Source organism: Orbicella franksi, chromosome 4 (assembly GCF_964199315.1).
Source record: "Orbicella franksi chromosome 4, jaOrbFran1.1, whole genome shotgun sequence".
NCBI classification, from domain to species: domain Eukaryota; kingdom Metazoa; phylum Cnidaria; class Anthozoa; order Scleractinia; family Merulinidae; genus Orbicella; species Orbicella franksi.
In genome coordinates this window covers 6,663,778-6,681,269 of record NC_138148.1, presented here as the reverse complement: position 1 = coordinate 6,681,269, position 17,492 = coordinate 6,663,778, and the positions used below count along the sequence as shown (strand labels likewise).

General features: G+C 37.2%; 3 protein-coding genes and 1 pseudogene across 3 annotated transcripts in view; 1 reads left to right on the top strand and 3 right to left on the bottom strand.

Annotated features, from left to right (window-relative positions):
• The window catches only part of LOC145484277 (putative skeletal organic matrix protein 5), a 70,278-nt gene that overhangs the window by 14,433 nt on the left and 38,353 nt on the right, over positions 1–17,492 (bottom strand). The window lies entirely within an intron of this gene.
• LOC145484294 (uncharacterized) lies at positions 876–6,403 on the bottom strand. The gene is made up of 3 exons (XM_081462937.1): positions 5,997–6,403; positions 2,158–2,423; positions 876–1,192 (listed from the first exon to the last, which is right to left on the bottom strand). The coding sequence occupies exons 1-3, from the start codon at positions 6,067–6,069 to the stop codon at positions 1,064–1,066; spliced, it is 468 nt and encodes a 155-aa protein (XP_081319063.1). The 5' UTR covers positions 6,070–6,403; the 3' UTR covers positions 876–1,063.
• LOC145484282 (uncharacterized) lies at positions 3,100–4,466 on the top strand. The gene has a single exon (XM_081462927.1). It carries the CDS (start codon positions 3,786–3,788, stop codon positions 4,362–4,364), a length of 579 nt encoding a protein of 192 aa, XP_081319053.1. The 5' UTR covers positions 3,100–3,785; the 3' UTR covers positions 4,365–4,466.
• On the bottom strand, positions 8,097–16,002 carry LOC145485453 (uncharacterized; annotated as a pseudogene).

Sequence of the window (17,492 nt, the reverse complement as noted above, 5' to 3'; positions counted from 1 at the left end):
GAAAAGATCAATAAAGGCTTTAGTGCCATTATTTTTTAAGACTCTCTGTCGTACGGCATGCATTGAGAGCATTTGTTTTGTTTTGATTCTGTCGCCGCAAAAGAAAGTGTCAGAAAAGTCGACAGGATTTGGCGCGGGGCATTTGGTCTACTCAGATTCAACTACCGGTAAAATTAGGTATAATATGTTTTCGTTAGATGCATATATTTCACTTAGAACTACTGTATTTTGAAATTCTGATCCCGCGTTTCGAAGTGACAAAAGTCGGCAACAAAGTTTCTGCCACCGAAGGCGGCATCACGACAATTGTAACAGCTCCACAAAATAAATTTACCTTTTTTTTATTTTCTTTCACAAGCATATCTATAAACAGAATGTACAGTATGCACTTTCCTTAGAATGCTGTCTAACCTAACCTAAAATTGGATGAATCTAAATGCGATCGATGCAATGACAAATAACACTGGACAATGACCGCTGGCAGTGCGAAAGAAAATAACATCAGTTTACTGTCAGTTACTGTAGCAGACGGGAATATATATTTTTTTTCTTGTATCCAGGTGCCTCCTCACTCTTTCTTAACCGATCTCGGACAGATTTTTCTCAGATAATTCTCTTAAGATCCTCTGTGGTCCAAACCTTCTACCAGGTTTCCTCGCTAATCACACCGTAACGGCTGTTCTTTGGCTTCTTAAATATGCAACAGGCAATTTACTACCAATTGTTCTCCTAAAATAAGCGTCCTGTCCAAAAGAGCGATATTAAAACTGTTGATGAAGAACGATACCCGTTTGAAAATCAAATTAGTTTGTTCAGATTATGACAGATTGAAAGAGCTACTGCAAAACACTTCATAACGAAGATTTTCGTATCGTACGAAATTCGAGCCGAGGAACGCAATACATACTGTTCGACAGCGAGTCGCTAAGGAGCGAGAACGACATTTCTCAAAAGAGAAATGCGGAAGTAAAAGTGGATAACTTTGACGCACAATGCAAACTACGTTAAAATCCATGGATTTACAAAGTTGCCGAAGAAGCATCGAAACAAAACAAAAGAGCATTTAATGTGTACCTTTGTCGCAGTGTTCGCCCGTGAATCCAGGATAGCACAAACATCGATATCCCTTGTCTGTAAATCCTGACTGACAAATCGCGTTGTTGAGGCATGGCGGGTTCTTTCCACAGCCGTTCTTAAACAAAGAAGTAATACTAAGATAGGTGTTTTGCCAAAATGTATGACTGTGTGCGTACGGCGTTTTATTGCATAGATACAAGTCTTTTACTGGAAAAACAAACACCAAACATATCTCTCAATAATTGAAACGAAATGTCACGTAACGGCTTCTTTTTGGCTGAAATATAGAGGTAAATAACCGATTCCACTGCTTACCATGCTCTTGTTATCATGTTTGGCTAATTTAACCCACAGTAAAGACATAGTGAGGTAAATTTAGGTGAAATCGCAGAGGCTAAGCCTGTCTAAATTAGTGCCGCGGCGAACCAAATGATCAATTTAAGTTCTTATTTAGCTTTGTTTGGCTCGTTCGACTCATTTGCAGCGACTTCAAAGGCTTGTATAAGCATGGTATGGACTCTATTAAGAGTACACGAGGTAGATAGCACTCTCGGTACGACATGGCCATATATATGTACATTTTGTAACCGATTTTCCGAAAAGATGCCCGCTATTTTGGTGCAAAGTCTTTAACACGGTTTTCATAAATTTAGACATATATTGGCACAGAATGTCCTAAACAGCTCAGGGAATTCCCTAGTTTGACTCTAAATGCTTTAGAAAGATCGACAGAAATTAGACACGCTCGTTTTTCGACGTTTCTGGGTCATGCAGTCTTGTTCCCTTGAAATAATTTCAAGGGAACAAGACTGCATGACCCAGAAACGTCGAAAAACGAGCGTGTCTAATTTCTGTCGATCTTTCTAAAGCATTTAGAGTCAAACTAGGGATATCCCTGAGCAGTTTAGGACATTCTGTGCCAATATATGTCTGAATTTATGAAAACCGTTTTAAAGACTTTGCACCAAAATAGCGGGCTGTTTTTGGAAAATCGGTTATATATATATATAGATAGATAGAAAGATAGATAGATAGAAAGATAGATAGATAGATAGATAGATATGCATAGATAGGTATCACCTTCGCTCCGCGATAAAGGTAAGCGTTGTTAGTTGTCAGGTCTTCATCATGCTCCATGTGAGTGGAATTATTTAGCTCACATTCCTGTTGTCCTGTTGCACTTTCCGGATCTTTTTTAATATTAAGACTGACGCAGTTCTCATGCTGATAACAAAGAACTTCACAATGGTCCAAGTCGTTCACGTGCACAGTTTTTATCTTGTGCTTGATGAATCGTTTATCAGCAAAGAAGTAGTAGTGTGGGAAGTATAGCTCACGATCTCGTCCTAAAATAAATTATTAGAAGTTATTGAAGTGTGAAAGTAGTTTTTTGACACAACATTGGCACAAAGTGTTAAAAAAAAAAAAAAGAAAGAAAAGAAAAGAAAAGAAAAAGAAAGAAAGTAACAGAAAAAGAAAAATACAGTACTCGGTTAAGGAAGTATTACCGAACATAATATCGGTTTTACTGAACATACATTTTTAAATTTTCGAATTTAAAAGTTCAAATTAAAAATTTATAAAAAACGTTCCCTGGCTATATAAAGTTAAAACTTTCAGAGCTTTCGGCTGTCAGACTACAGCCTTCGATGGATAAAAAATGGAAAAGATAACAACTACAAATATATACAAAAATAGGTGGAACTATAAAAAAAAATATATTAAAATGGAAAAATATAAGTGTTAATAAACTTATTGTTCTTTTTTAAAAGAATAGAGTATTGATTGGGGAGCGGCCTAGGATTGTTTTCTGCATGATCTATCGAAGCGGTGTGCCATGATTCTAACGTCTTGCGAATACGTGAGGAACCTTTGTAAATCACTCGGGAATTTTTAAAGTCAATAGAGTGATTTGAAGACCAAGCGTGTTTAGCGATGTTGGAACCTCTTGCGTAAGATATCACATTCCTCATGTGTTTTTTTTTTTTTTTTTTTTTTTTTTTTCTCGTTGAAAGGAGCATCTGCCAGTCTCGCCTACATAACTCCATGGGCAGTCAGCGCAAGATATTTTATAAACCACATTTGGTTGAGGTTCAATCGGAGGTCGAGATTTAGGAGAAGGAAACTCCTGTTGTAATGTCTTGACTGGCTTGCTGACAACTCGAATATCATGTTTTTGAAGAAGTCTATTTAGAGGCTGAGAAATTCCATTAATGTAGGGGAGGACTGCATAACTAGAGGAATCGGAGGGTGTGGCCCATTTGAAAAACATACAAACAAGTTCCTCAGGTGCTGGGATGGAGTTTGTGCGCCGAGTAGAAGATTTCCTCTTTAGAATGTTGGAGATGACATTTTGGGGTTAATTGTTAGAACGCAGAGCATCGGTGACATGATTAGGTTCAGCCTCTTGTGCTTGTTTCGTGCTCGGCAGTTTAGTTGCACTGAGAAACCATTACAATTTTGAAGAGTATCGTCAACTTCGTTCCAGTGATATTATACCACCCGCCACCCGTGGATCAATCAAGCATCACAAAGAAGGCAACCCACTTAGACCTATTGTTTCATCTATTGGTTCAGCGCTTTACAACACCTCGAAGTTCCTAGCCAACATCTTGTCACCTCTTCAAAATTGTAATGGTTTCTTAGTTCCTAATTCCTCTAAATTTGCCGATGAAATCTCCAACATTGACATACAAGACGACGAAATTATGCTGTCGTTCGATGTGGTATCGCTTTTCACAGCCATTCCCGTCAAAAAAGCCTGTGATTACATCCAAAATAAATTGGACTGCGATGAATCACTACATTTACGCACAAATCTTGTCACTGCTGATATTCTCTCTTTATTAAATTTCGTCCTATCTAACAACTATTTCGTCTACAATGACAATGTTTATAAACAGATCCACGGCTGTGCTATGGGTAGTCCTGTTAGTCCTGTGGTTGCCAATTTATGTATGGAAGCAATCGAAGAGATGGCCATCAACACAACTCCCGTTCCACCTAAAGTATGGAAACGGTATGTTGACGATAGTTTTAGCATCATTAAAAGAAACGCAGTCGACTCTTTCCATAACACACTCAACGCTATCGATCAACACATCTCCTTCACTATTGAAGAAGAAAATAATAAACAGATCGCTTTCCTGGACACCTTGGTTACTCGCAAGGATAATGCTCTTATTATTGATGTATATCGAAAACCAACCCATACCGATAGGTATTTGGATTTCTTATCCCACCATGAAAAACGACACAAGATCAGTACAGCTCAGACTTTATTGTGAAGTTTATATGAAATAATTCATATATGAACTGCGGTTGTAGATGAAAGTGAAGAATGATCATCGCAGTTAATTTTCCAATTTAAGCAATTGGAAAGAAGAACCAATAGATGAAACAATAGGTCTAAGTGGGTTGCCTTCTTTGTGATGCTTGATTGATCCACGGGTGGCGGGTGGTATAATATCACTGGAACGAAGTTGACGATACTCTTCAAAATTGTAATGGTTTCTCAGTGCAACTAAACTGCCGAGCACGAAACAAGCACAAGAGGCTGAACCTAATCATGTCACCGATGCTCTGCGTTCTAACAATTAACCCCAAAATGTCATCTCCAACATTCTAAAGAGGAAATCTTCTACTCGGCGCACAAACTCCATCCCAGCACCTGAGGAACTTGTTTGTATGTTTTTCAAATGGGCCACACCCTCCGATTCCTCTAGTTATGCAGTCCTCCCCTACATTAATGGAATTTCTCAGCCTCTAAATAGACTTCTTCAAAAACATGATATTCGAGTTGTCAGCAAGCCAGTCAAGACATTACAACAGGAGTTTCCTTCTCCTAAATCTCGACCTCCGATTGAACCTCAACCAAATGTGGTTTATAAAATATCTTGCGCCGACTGCCCATGGAGTTATGTAGGCGAGACTGGCAGATGCTCCTTTCAACGAGAAAAAAAAAAAAAAAAAAAAAAAACACATGAGGAATGTGATATCTTACGCAAGAGGTTCCAACATCGCTAAACACGCTTGGTCTTCAAATCACTCTATTGACTTTAAAAATTCCCAATTGATTGACAAGGGTAAGGGTTCTTCACGTATTCGCAAGACGTTAGAATCATGGCACACCGCTTCGATAGATCATGCAGATAACAATTCTAGGCCGCTCCCCAATCAATACTCTATTCTTTTAAAACAGAACAATTAGTTTATTAACACTTATATTTTTCCATTTTAATATATGTGACCTCTCACGCGAGAACGCGCGCTACGGCTATCCGTTCGAACACTTAAAAACCGTTCGCTTGCCGTTTGTTATCCGTTTGTCATCCGTTCGAGATCGATGGGATGTCGTTCGAACGGATTGAATCATCCGTTCGGAAAAAATCGTCATCCGTTCGAACGGCTGCGGTCGTCCGTTCGAATAAAATCTTCATCCGTTTGAAAAAAATGGTTATCCGTTCGAAAAAATAGTTATCCGGTCGAACGGCTGAGGTTATCCGTTCGAAAAAAAAAAAACTGCAGCCGTTCGAAGGGCTGATGTTATCCTTTTCAAAGGAACTGCAGTGGTTTGAACAGCCAATGTCACCTGTTCGGGAAAATTGTATTCAGCTGTTCGAACGGCTGCTGCTATTCCTTCACACAAAACTAATCAGTCGTTCGATCGGCTAACGGTATCTGATGGGATTCATGTTCATGTTCGGTAAAACCGATTTTCCGACAAATTCCAACTTTAGAAGTTGTCTTTGAAATCTTCGACGGAACGAAAAGCCCAATTATTACGCACTTTAACGAAAACTCCTTCTGTCGAAGAGCTTATCAGTAATTAAAATTCAAAATAGGTAGTTTAAACAGAAATATGGCCGCATTATACTTGTTTAAAACAGAGACAATGAGTTATGGATTAGTGAACTTACCAAGGGAGCAGACAACTTCGGGAACAACGCAGCAGAGGTCCAGTAAAATGACACTGATCCAAAGGAGAAGCATAGTTTGTCGAGAGACTTGTGCAATACGAAGTTCTTCTCTCAAACTTCTCACCTATTAATTCGTCGAGAGTATGCAGCAATTACGAAATTGGAGGTAGGTCACTATTTGTTTTTTGTTTGTCAGTATTATTTCCATGTTCTTTTCAACCAATGGAATTGTCATCCAATCTATTGACAATTTCCTTCACATATGAAACAAATGGTCACCCCATGTTAGGATTGAATTCTTTGTTCTACTGTCAAATATCATGTTTCCTTAGCAGATTAATTTCAAAATTCATTACTCAATATTAATGAAACCTTGCCATTAAGACCTTGAGCATTTTTTAAGCTTTTCTTTTTTTTTTTAATTTATTTTGAAATTGAGACAGAAGTCAATCTTTTGCTAGTGAAAAATCTCTTTTCCCTCTGGATATATATTTAGTACTATAGATTAAAGTAGTAATTAGTTAGTTGTTCCGTGCTACAGTTAAGCACTACTGACTAAAAATATTATCATTACACTTTTAATTTAAATTATGTTTACATCTGCAGGTGCAAAAACCAAAATGGCATCATCCTGACCTACAAATAAGAAAGCGGGCGCTTAAAGCGTTAGTTCTTTAACTCAGTATGGTAGCTCTGCACTAAATATTGATCATGTAACCATAGTGAATACCCTGACGGATCTCACGGTATTCGTTCATGAAAACTTTTCTGTAAACAAGCAGGCTTAATTATAGAAGAAAAAATTGAAAGACGCAATTTGTCTGTTTCCTTTTCCAAATTTTATTTTTGGCTTTACACTTTTCATCTAAACAATTGGAAAATAATTCAATCATATGATTTTTGAACTGGTGTGAGGATAAAAATTAAGTGGTGAACAATAAAGACAATAGAGTGTTTATATCGTTGAACTATCAGTCTGATAATTTCCCTGCGGAAATTTGATGTTCATAAAACTAGCATATTTGCCCGAGAAGCGAGACGGGGTAACGATCAGCCGATCGCTTCTTGACAGAAACACTCTATTGATGAAAATACAGCTCGCTCCTGAATTTCCTTTTCTCGTCGTTGACCGAAACATGTTGTACGGTGTTGTGCGGGCACAATTAGGCGAAAGAATGCCCATGCAGTGGCATAGCCCTTTACAGAAGTGGCTCATAAAACACAGTCTTAAGCTATAGCTTTTTAGAGGGATGGAAATAAAAATAATTTACCAGATTACGAGGCCGGATATAGTTTTTAGGTTGAAAAATGTGGTAAATTGGGATACGGTAAAACATGCGTCCGGCAAGACTGACCACTATTGTAAGGTTAAGGAGACCTTGTTTATTCAGGAGTTGCCTCCAGCATTGAATGCCAACGTCAGCAGTGAAAAGCTTTTACTTTAATAGGAAAGCTATTCCATTGTATCACTTTACAGACAGCTTCCCTCTGAAACGATTTAAATTTCTACTGCAGATGTTTTCTGTCTAGGTTCCAGATCCGCATTGATACAGTATAAATAGCTTTCCAAAACATTTTACCGGTTTTACTTTTGAAAATATATGTTGACTAGCATACGAAACGTCAAGTTCATAAAATGCATGTTTTTAAATTGTTTATCACCGCTGTTTGTTTTATATTTATAATCTTTTGTTTCATAAAAAAATAGAATAATACTTCAGTAAACATCAGACTCAGATTTACGATGTTGCGATTTTTAATTCTTTCTCGAGTTTTACATATACTATGCTTAATTGCATTACTTAACAGGAAAAACAAATATAGAACTGAAAAAACGCACTGCAAAAAAAAAAAAAAAAAAAAAAAAAAAAGAGAAAGAAAAGAAAAATTAATATCAACTGAAGATATGCTCAACTTGTCCTGCCCACATATTCTTCTCGATTAATAATTGAAGCGTGCTGATTCCATTCCTGGATAGTAGATGATTCTAACAAACTCCGAGCTAAGCTTTGCGTTTGTTATTGATCGACTTGTATTCAACGCTCATGGCGTAAAATCTTTGAATAAATAAAAAATAAGTTAGAAAACAATGCAAAAAAATCATTGAATTATGATGCACGATTAGGATCAATGTAAATGTTCCAAAATCTCAATGCACGGCCTTGCCTCTGTAGTTAGTTTATAATAAGCGCCAATTGTTTCCTTGTAAACCATTCCTCTCTACTACACCAAGATGTAACCTCAACATGAGTATGTTTGGATCATTATTACTTTATTCCCTTTGGTTCCTTCCTATTGCACCAGGATGTATCCCATGGCTTTGATGTTGTGCCATCCGATTAGCAGTCCATTCGTATTCAAGTTTCCACACGGGTTGGCTGAGTCTGAACCAAACCCAATTCTCGAGTTACAGGAGTTGCAATCGTCTTCGTTGTTACCAAAGATACCAATTCTAGCTTTAGCAAATACTTTACTAGTACACCCGGAATTGAACCCTTCCTTGTTGCAGCTGCTCTGTAAGGAGGCCTGGGAACCAATTAGTGACTCCTACGCGTTACGACCCAGTGTGGTGGCTCGGTATTCCCCATCAGCGATCAGTTCGTACAGAGAGTTGGCCTGCTTGTTGACAACAATAAACTTGATCTGATTTCCGATCTTCATTCAGAGACAAATTTTGGAGAAGGGGGTGTTCCAGTAGGTCGGTAATTTGGTCTCTTTCGTGTCAAAGCCCGTCTCCCCTCCAAGAGGGTTGTACTCATTTTTATCGCTCCAGTACCCCGAGTTGGACAGAAAAGTGTTCTGAGAAATAATGGACGCAAATTACTGGTACATAATTTCTAAGTTACCCATTGAATCACTGGTAACTAATTCTTCAAACCAGCTTGCATCTAATGTCACTTATTGCGAGAGTCATTTTATGCTATTAGCTTTATTTACATGGAGAAATTTATATCTGCGCTATCTCTGGTACTGGGCCTTGTACTGCCAGATGTTCGAGAAGACTAATGTTACATCAATTTACTTCCTCGAACCAGTAGCCAATCAAGTCAAGCGTTTTTTTTTTTCCCTTATGGAGGGAAGGGAGGGGGGACATTTGGTTTTCTCAAATTTGGAAGAGGAATAAATTTCTGAATTGGTATCTCCTTGTTGCTGACAATTGCTCTTCCTTCTAGCGCTATCCGTGAATCTGACGTATAAACATTTATTAACACATGATATATTAAATTTGACTGGATTGATGAAAATCATGTAGATGAAGAATGTGTTCCTTTAGATCAAATAACCTATGCGCTATGATTTCACGATTTTTAAAGGTCTCAAAATTACTCCAAGTGATGAAAACATAGAGAGAGCACGAAAAGGCATGCAGATAAGAGAGTGGAGGTAAAAAACATTAGTGCTCGAATTTTTATTTATTTCGTCTACTTTGTCTCTGGTAAGAAAATAAATGCTTTAGCAGGGCGATTATCTTTATAAACAAGGTGATGTCTCACACCTCCTTTGAGCAAAACGGTATTCGTCTATTGAGGGGATCGGATTACATCAAATCTCGCTGTGTTTTCTGTCTCAGTACCGATACATTTACCTGTCTTTCATAAACTGTCCGACACTATTTTAAAAAGCAAACTTCTAATTCTGTCGTACCTTGTTGCCGTCAATCTTCATGACCGGGGTCCGTCCTCCATCTCCACATCCAAAATCTCCCAAGTGACAGTAAATAGGAGTAAGTTGAGAATCGATACTGAGCGTAACCAGTTGACTCTCGTTCAATCTGTTAAATGTAATGAAACGTATAAGAAAAGAGATTTCTATAATGAGGAATTTATTATTCTTGTTATATTTACACTGACTGAGGCTTCCACTGCAAACTAGTTCCAGTCTAATAGTGATAATTCCAAGGCTATTTACCGTATATACAGATGTTGGATCTGAGAGCCATTGTTTGCTATATTTATTCACTTGAGACATTCTTTATGTCAATAAGCATGATCGATATATAAACAGGGATTTAAAATTATATATCTATTGATTTTTTCGCGTCAAATTAATGTTATCTATCAATGAAAAAAAAAAAAAGGAAAAGAAAGGAAAAGAAAAGATAGACCAATTGAAAAAGATTCATCATGAAAGTGGTACTATTGATAAACTATGCCTTTTGAATCAATACTCTTTTGCATGAATTATGCGCTATCCAGTAAATTAATTGTGTATCCTTTTCTTACATCTCCCTGTTATGAATTTCCTTGCATGTTGAGGGTAAAGTTAGAACTAAAGGAGATACAAAGTGCAAATTAAATTTACTTTAGTAAAATTAAAAAAAAAAAAAAAAAAAAAAACTTCATAAACACTCTTGTTCTTTGGCCATTTCAATCTAACAAGAAATAAAATGCAAACAGCGGCAACAAACATAACACATGAACCACGCATGGTTTGGAACAAAATGCAAGCTGTTTCGTTTTTTCCCCAAGTTCCTCGATTTTAAACTGAGTAGACGTGAGTTTCACGATACCAAAGCCTGTCGTCGCTTCAAGGAGGACTTGTTGCTTTTTGAAATCAAGCAGAAAGCTGATTTGCATCGTACATACAAAGAGTCCTATCAGTCAGCCCTGGCGACCCTCAAGTCTGTTTTGTCTCCACTTGATTTCAGACACGTTCGTTCCACAATTGAAGCTAAATCCATGAAGATCAAGGATCGTTTTTCGTTAAAACTTGAACGGAAATTTAACAATTTGAAACGCAGATATGGAATACCGCAGATATCAAATTTGAGCTCCGACAGTATAATCTTCAACTACTCGCATCCAGCCTTGAGAGAGGCTGAAAAAATGGTTTTAGCAAGGGGTCTGCGTTTCCACCTAAATTTGTTGATGGTCCAAGCGTTAAATGTTCTTTTGAAATGCTATATCGTGACCTTCTTGGATTGGGTCATTCTCTGACAAGTGAGGACAAGGACAGATTAAGATGTCAACTCAAAAATATTTCTTACAGCTACATTTACTCGTATGATTTTACTCAGCAAAAACGAATTCTGAGCAAGGAAGAATGGAAAGCTCTTCAGGATTTACGAAATGATGACTCTATAATTATTACAAGACCTGATAAAGGAAATGGTGTTGTCATTGTTAATAGGATTGATTACCTCAACAAAATGAAACGGTTTTCCGATGAGACCAAATTTAAGAAGATATCCCAGAATCCAACAAAGTCAAGAGAGACTAGTCTCATTTCTTATCTTCGAAATCTCAAGCGTGATGGCATTATTGATGATGCTACATTTCGAAAGATTCTTCCTCGTGGTTCAACTGCTTGTGTTCTCTACGGTCTTCCCAAGATTCCCAAATCTGGCTGCCCTTTTCGTCTGATTGTCTCCTCAATTAATACTTATAACTACAACTTGCTTCATTTCTTGTGGGTGTCCTGAAGCCGATCTCCACAAACCAGTTTACAATCAAGGACTCTTTCAGCTTTGTGGACTGGGTTAAGTCTCATAAACATAACAATCAAATTATGTGTTCCTTTGATGTGTGTTCCTTGTTCACTAATGTACCGCTTCATGAAACAATTCAAATTTGTCTCAATAAGTTGTACTCTCTCCTTGAGCCTCCGACATTACCACAACCAGCCCTTAAAACTTTGCTTGAGTTTGCAACGAAGCAAAAGCCACTTCATATTTGACGGACAATATTATGATCAGGTTGATGGTGTTGCTATGGGGTCACCATTGGGTCATGTTTAAGCTAAAATTTTTATGTGCCATTTCGAGGAGCAGTGGACGAGTAATACAGTGGGCTGTCCATCCATTTGGTTTCAATATGTAGATGACACTTTCTCCTTGTTTGGCAATAAGGACAAAGCTACAAGTTTTCTACATTACCTCAACAACAGGCATCCCAATATCAAATTTACTATAGAACTCGAAGAAAACCAAGAGATCCCATTCTTAAATGTCCTCATCAAACCCCAGCAAAATGCCTTTTCTACAACAGTACACCGAAAAAAGACCTTCACAGGTCTTTACACCAAGTGGGATTCTTTCACACCAAGAAAGTACGAAATCAATCTGATCCGCACCCTCACTTATCGCTGTTTTCTGTTCAACATTTTCTCCATTACAGGCTGCTCTCTCTGATCTAAACAAAACACTGCTTCTAAATAGTTACCCGAAAGGCATAATTTCCTTCAAAATGAATGATGTCTTGAACAAGCATAGGAACAGACCTTCCGAAACTGTTACCAAGGTTCCTAAGAGAGATGTAATCCTTGCGCTTCCTTATTTAGGTTTCCGAAGCGAAGTTTTTAAACACCGTCTTAAATCTTGTGTTAATAATGTTCTTGGTTTCGTCAATCTTAGGTTGATTTTTCAGAACACTTGCCGAGTTAAGTCCTTTTTTCCTTACAAAGATCGTTTAAATCGCTCGCAAAAATCTAAAGTCGTATACAAAGCCAGCTGCGGGGATTGTGACGCTTTCTATATCGGCAAAACAAAGCAACGACTGCATGACGGAAAGGTCGAGCATTTTTAAAGCCGTTACGCAAGTGGGTCACGCAATTGCTGATCACGCAATCTCCACCGGTCATAACATCAAATGGGACCATTTCGAGGTCTTAGCTAGTGGACAATGTGATTCACATTGTAAAATAAAAGAAACATTGTTTATACGAGACTTAAAACCAACACTAAATGACAATGCTAGCAGTGAAAAGCTGTCACTTTATTAGCTATCACCTTTTGTTTTCGTTATTGTTTAGTTAGTTACCAGTACCTCGCTTTGTATTTTTAAGTTTTAAATCTTTTGTTTTTTTGTAACCACCACTTCTGAAGATGCGTACTGTGGCATGCGAAACGTCAAGAAAATTTTAGATTGTTGTTCCAAACCATGCGTAGTTCATGTGTTATGTTTGTTGCCGCTGTTTGCATTTTATTTCTTGTTAAAAAAAAAAAAAAACTTATTTATTTTACGTTGGAGAAGCGTATTTAGTCACTGATTTACAAAAAAACAGACAAAAAAACAAACAAAAAACAGCAGCAACAACAACAAATACTTTCTTCTTTAAGGCTTTTTATAAAATCCCACCTTTTTAGCATTTTTAGCATATACTAGCATTTTCCTAACTTCTTTTAAAATATAAATTCGATTTTTTAATTATAAATTTTGGTAATTTTTGGGATTGTAATATTTATTTCCAGGTCCCCCTCTGAATACCAGCCACGATATTAAATAGGTCACCCTGGTTGGATAAAGTTTTTTTTTTACTAACTAAGAAATATCACAAATGCATTTGGCTGAAAAGATACCACATTCATCACAACTTATACGCAATAAGAACATCGCAAATGTGTACCTTCGCATTCTTTTCTGTCTCCAGAAAATCCTTCCTTGCATCTGCATTGGTATGAACCTATAGTATTGTGGCAAGTAGCATCAGCACTGCAGTATGGCACTGCTAAAGCACACTCGTCAATGTCTGATTGAAGAAAATAATAATACAAAGTCATGCTATGAACACATATTAGCCTGTGATTTAGGGAATTTCTCTGTCTGATAGAAACAATAAGTTATTGCATCAGATGCATGCATGTAGATTCATTAACATAGTATTGCATGTTTGAAAATTCAGAGCAGACAGAATAAGACACTCAAAAAGAACAATTGCTAAGGCTTTTGCACTAGTCAAAACTGCATCCCTCAAAAAGAAGATAACATCGGCCTAAGGCTTAAAAAAGGCAACAAAAAAAATTAGAATTTTAAAATTCACGCTCAAAAAAAAAGGTATTTCTTTTTTAGGCGCTTTTCTAAATAAAAACATGTTACGTGTACCCTGGTTGCAGTGTTCGCCCGTGAATCCAGGATAGCACAAACATCGATATCCCTTTGCTGTAAATCCTGACTGGCATATGGCGTTGTTGTGGCATGACGGGTTCTTTCCACAGGCGTTCTTAAACAAGGAAGAAATACTATGATAAACATCTTACAAAACCCGTGTAAAGTAGTACCATTCAAGACTCGCATCCAGACATATGATATTTTGCCATATTTACCTATGGAACCCAAAACTTTGAATGATAATTTTCTTTATCGATATGCTCAGTATATTTTTTTCAGTTCAGCACAGATAATTTAGAGGTATATCAAAACGGCACTATTTACAAAACGACCTCTTCATTGTCTCATTTAAAATGTAGAATTTAATACAACACATGTACAAAAAGTATTGATAGAAAATACACTGACCTAGCAAGGAATAGCTAATGCCCAAAATTTTCGACCACTTCTGATCGGGGATTTCATTTCTATTTGATTTTCTTCCCGGAATTTCCGGGGATCTCTGTCAAATGACTCACGTTTTGGAAATATAACGATTTTCGAATTCTCCGGAAACTTGCTTCCATTTGCTTCCGCTTCAAAATTTCCAGAATTTCTGATTGAATGGAAACACTGATATTTCATTTCAAATGGTGATCATGAGAATCTAGTGTTAAGATTGGTCAAGAAACTCAGGTAACGTTTACTCAAAGCGAATTAAAATTGCACTCCATCTCGGACCAAAAAAAGAAAATAATAGAAAAAAAAGGTCAATATCCAGCTATTTTGACCTCACGCTTGGTCAGTAACTCTTATTTCATGATTATATGGCTGTGTCTCACAAGGACTGGGAACTACCGAATTCACGAATTTGATTGGCTGAAATTGATATTAAAAGCGATCTAGATTTTCCCCTCTAGACTGGTAATGTTTTGTAGTGAAAAAGTTCCAAACTAAAATACAAAAATATTGACTATTTTCTTCTAAAAATATTTATTTATGGAAATGCCAAGAAGCTTGATGAGAAAAGCCTGATGAGCAAACTTTGGCAGAATTAATTTATGCTCATCGCTGTTCGCCAGCAAAATGTTAGTTGGTACAAACCACTAACTTTAAGGTGACTCAAAACAGTTTCCAGCGTTTAGATTTTCATGGGTCGTTATAACCACTCTTTATCAGTAGATGCTACAATCATGGTATCAAAAAACTGCCCAGTCATTGGTTAACACGATGTTATCATTTTTGTGACGCAATATGTTACCATAGCAACAGTATGATCTGCTGAAAACACCCTTAATTACAGCTTTAGGGGCTTATAATTCAAAAACGACACGGTGAAATTCTTTTATAGTATCAAATTTTACTAAGAATGATAAAAGGCAACTTTTGGCAAAGTTTTAAAAAAATCTGTACATAGGGTTCAGAGCCACCTTAAAGTTTTAAAGATTTAAGGTGGCTCTGAACCCTATGTACAGAATTTTTTTCAACTTTACCAAAAGTTCCGTCTTATCATGCTTAGTAAAATTTGATAAAAAAAAAAAAAAAAAAAAAAAAAAGAAATCACCGTGCCGTTTTTGAATCATGAGTCCCTAAAGGTGTATTTAAGGGCGTTTTAAAAGGTCATACTGTTGCTATGGTAACCTATTGTGTCACGAAAATGATAGCAACGTGTTCACCAATGATTGGGCAGTGTTTTGATACCATGATTGTAGCATCAAGTGATAAAGAGTGGTTATAACGACTCATCATAATCTAACTGCTGGAAACTGTTTTGAGCCACCTTAAACGAGTTAAATTGTTCTTGTGACGTAAATGTTTAATTTATTACCTTGGCTCCGCGATAAAGGTAAGCGTTGTTAGTTGTCAGGTCTTCATCATGCTCCATGTGAGTGGAATTATTTAGCTCACATTGCTGTTGTCCTGTTGCACTGTCAGGATCTTTTTTAATATTAAGACTCACACAGTTGTCATGCTGATAACAAAGAACTTCACAGCTGTGCAAGTCCTTCACGTGCACGGTTTTTATCTTGTGCTTGATCAATCGTCTATCCGCAAAGAAGTAGTAGCTTGGAAAATACAGTTCGCGATCTCGTCCTGAAAAAAAATTATCAGAGTTAGATATTGAACAACCAGAATGTGTACTTAATCGTAGCACTCCAGACACAGATTCGCTTACCACGTTCTAACGCTTTCATGGACATTTTACTAATACTAGCACCGATTTACGGTAAGCACTGTGTTCTAACAAATAGATTCCATGCTGCCTCGCGGCTGATCTGTTTTCTATATTACCGGACCAAGAGCTACGGTGAAGAAAACTCACTGCTAATTCCGGCAAAAATTTCTTTAGAACTTAAGTTCTGAACAAAAGATAACAGGCAAAATATTCTTCTGATCTTAACCCTCGGACATACAAGCTAACTCATACTCCCACCGTGGTACAAGGGTTCCATCAACCCCCCCCCCCCCTCCTCGCCCTTCTTGGATTTCGTTCTCTAAGGGCACAGCGAAATAAACTTACATTGATTAGATAGCCCTGAGCTTCCTCTACAAGATGATACCGTTTTGTTGGTTATAATGTCACATGACGTCAAATGACGTTATTTGACGCGCCATCTCTTCTACAGACATGTTCTAGTCTTCCAATGTGGTCTATTTGACAAGCTTGTAAAAACAAACAAACAAACAAAAAAAAAAAAACCCTATCCAGGTATTTGGAATGTCCCGGTCTTGTGTGGCCGCTTAAATTTCGTTCTAGTAACTATATCAGGCAGTACATGACCACTTATGTTACTCCATTCATCTTCCAACCCGTGGAAAGCAGGGCTAATAGTTATTGCCATTAACCGGATTGAAGTTGGTCAGAGTTTTCCAGTTTCTATGTCATTCTTTTTCTCGATAGCCGGACGTCTCAAAGCAATCGAGTAGAGAAAAAATGATGTGGATGTCTACGGCAGGTCTTTTGTGTTCTGCTATGACTAGGAAAAACTCATTTCATTGACATTCAATTCGTTGAGATTATTTTGATAGTGAGGTCAGCTTTTGAGAAAGATGTGTTGCCACGACTACAAAGTAAACTACTTAAGTTGAAATTAGACCCGTTCACATCTGATGTAAGATTCAAGTGTTCTAAAAGTCTACTTATTACGCTAGTCTGAACCCACCTATTTTGGTAGCCTAAAGCATCTTGACAAAGAACATTAAAAACTAGGTTGCTGTGTTGCACGTTATGTTGGTTTTGCGAAATTATATGATGGTACAACAAGATATTACTACAATACTCAGTTCAGGTTTAATAAGCCCGTCCTAACAATAAGAGACGCATTTAACATGCATGTTTTCTCATTACAGAAATAAATAACTAAGCTTGTGAGCAGACAGCTTTTGGTATCACAGGGCAAAGCTCCAATAAAATTAACCAAACAAAAACAGAAAACATGACACAAATAGAGAGGTGTCCAAAATTGGAAAGTCTTCCAAACGAGAGCTTCTTCTTTGCTCAGATGTCGACTCTTTGAAAAAGCTGTTAACTTGACCGATTGAGGGTCTATGTCAGTTTTAGCATTTCATTAATTCTTAACTCTTTTCGTTTTCGTTTAACCAATAGTGGCGTACTTCCTCTGGTAACCGTTGACAGTAATGTATTTTCTTTTGCGGGTTGCGCAATTGGCTTTCAAATTACTCTGAGCAT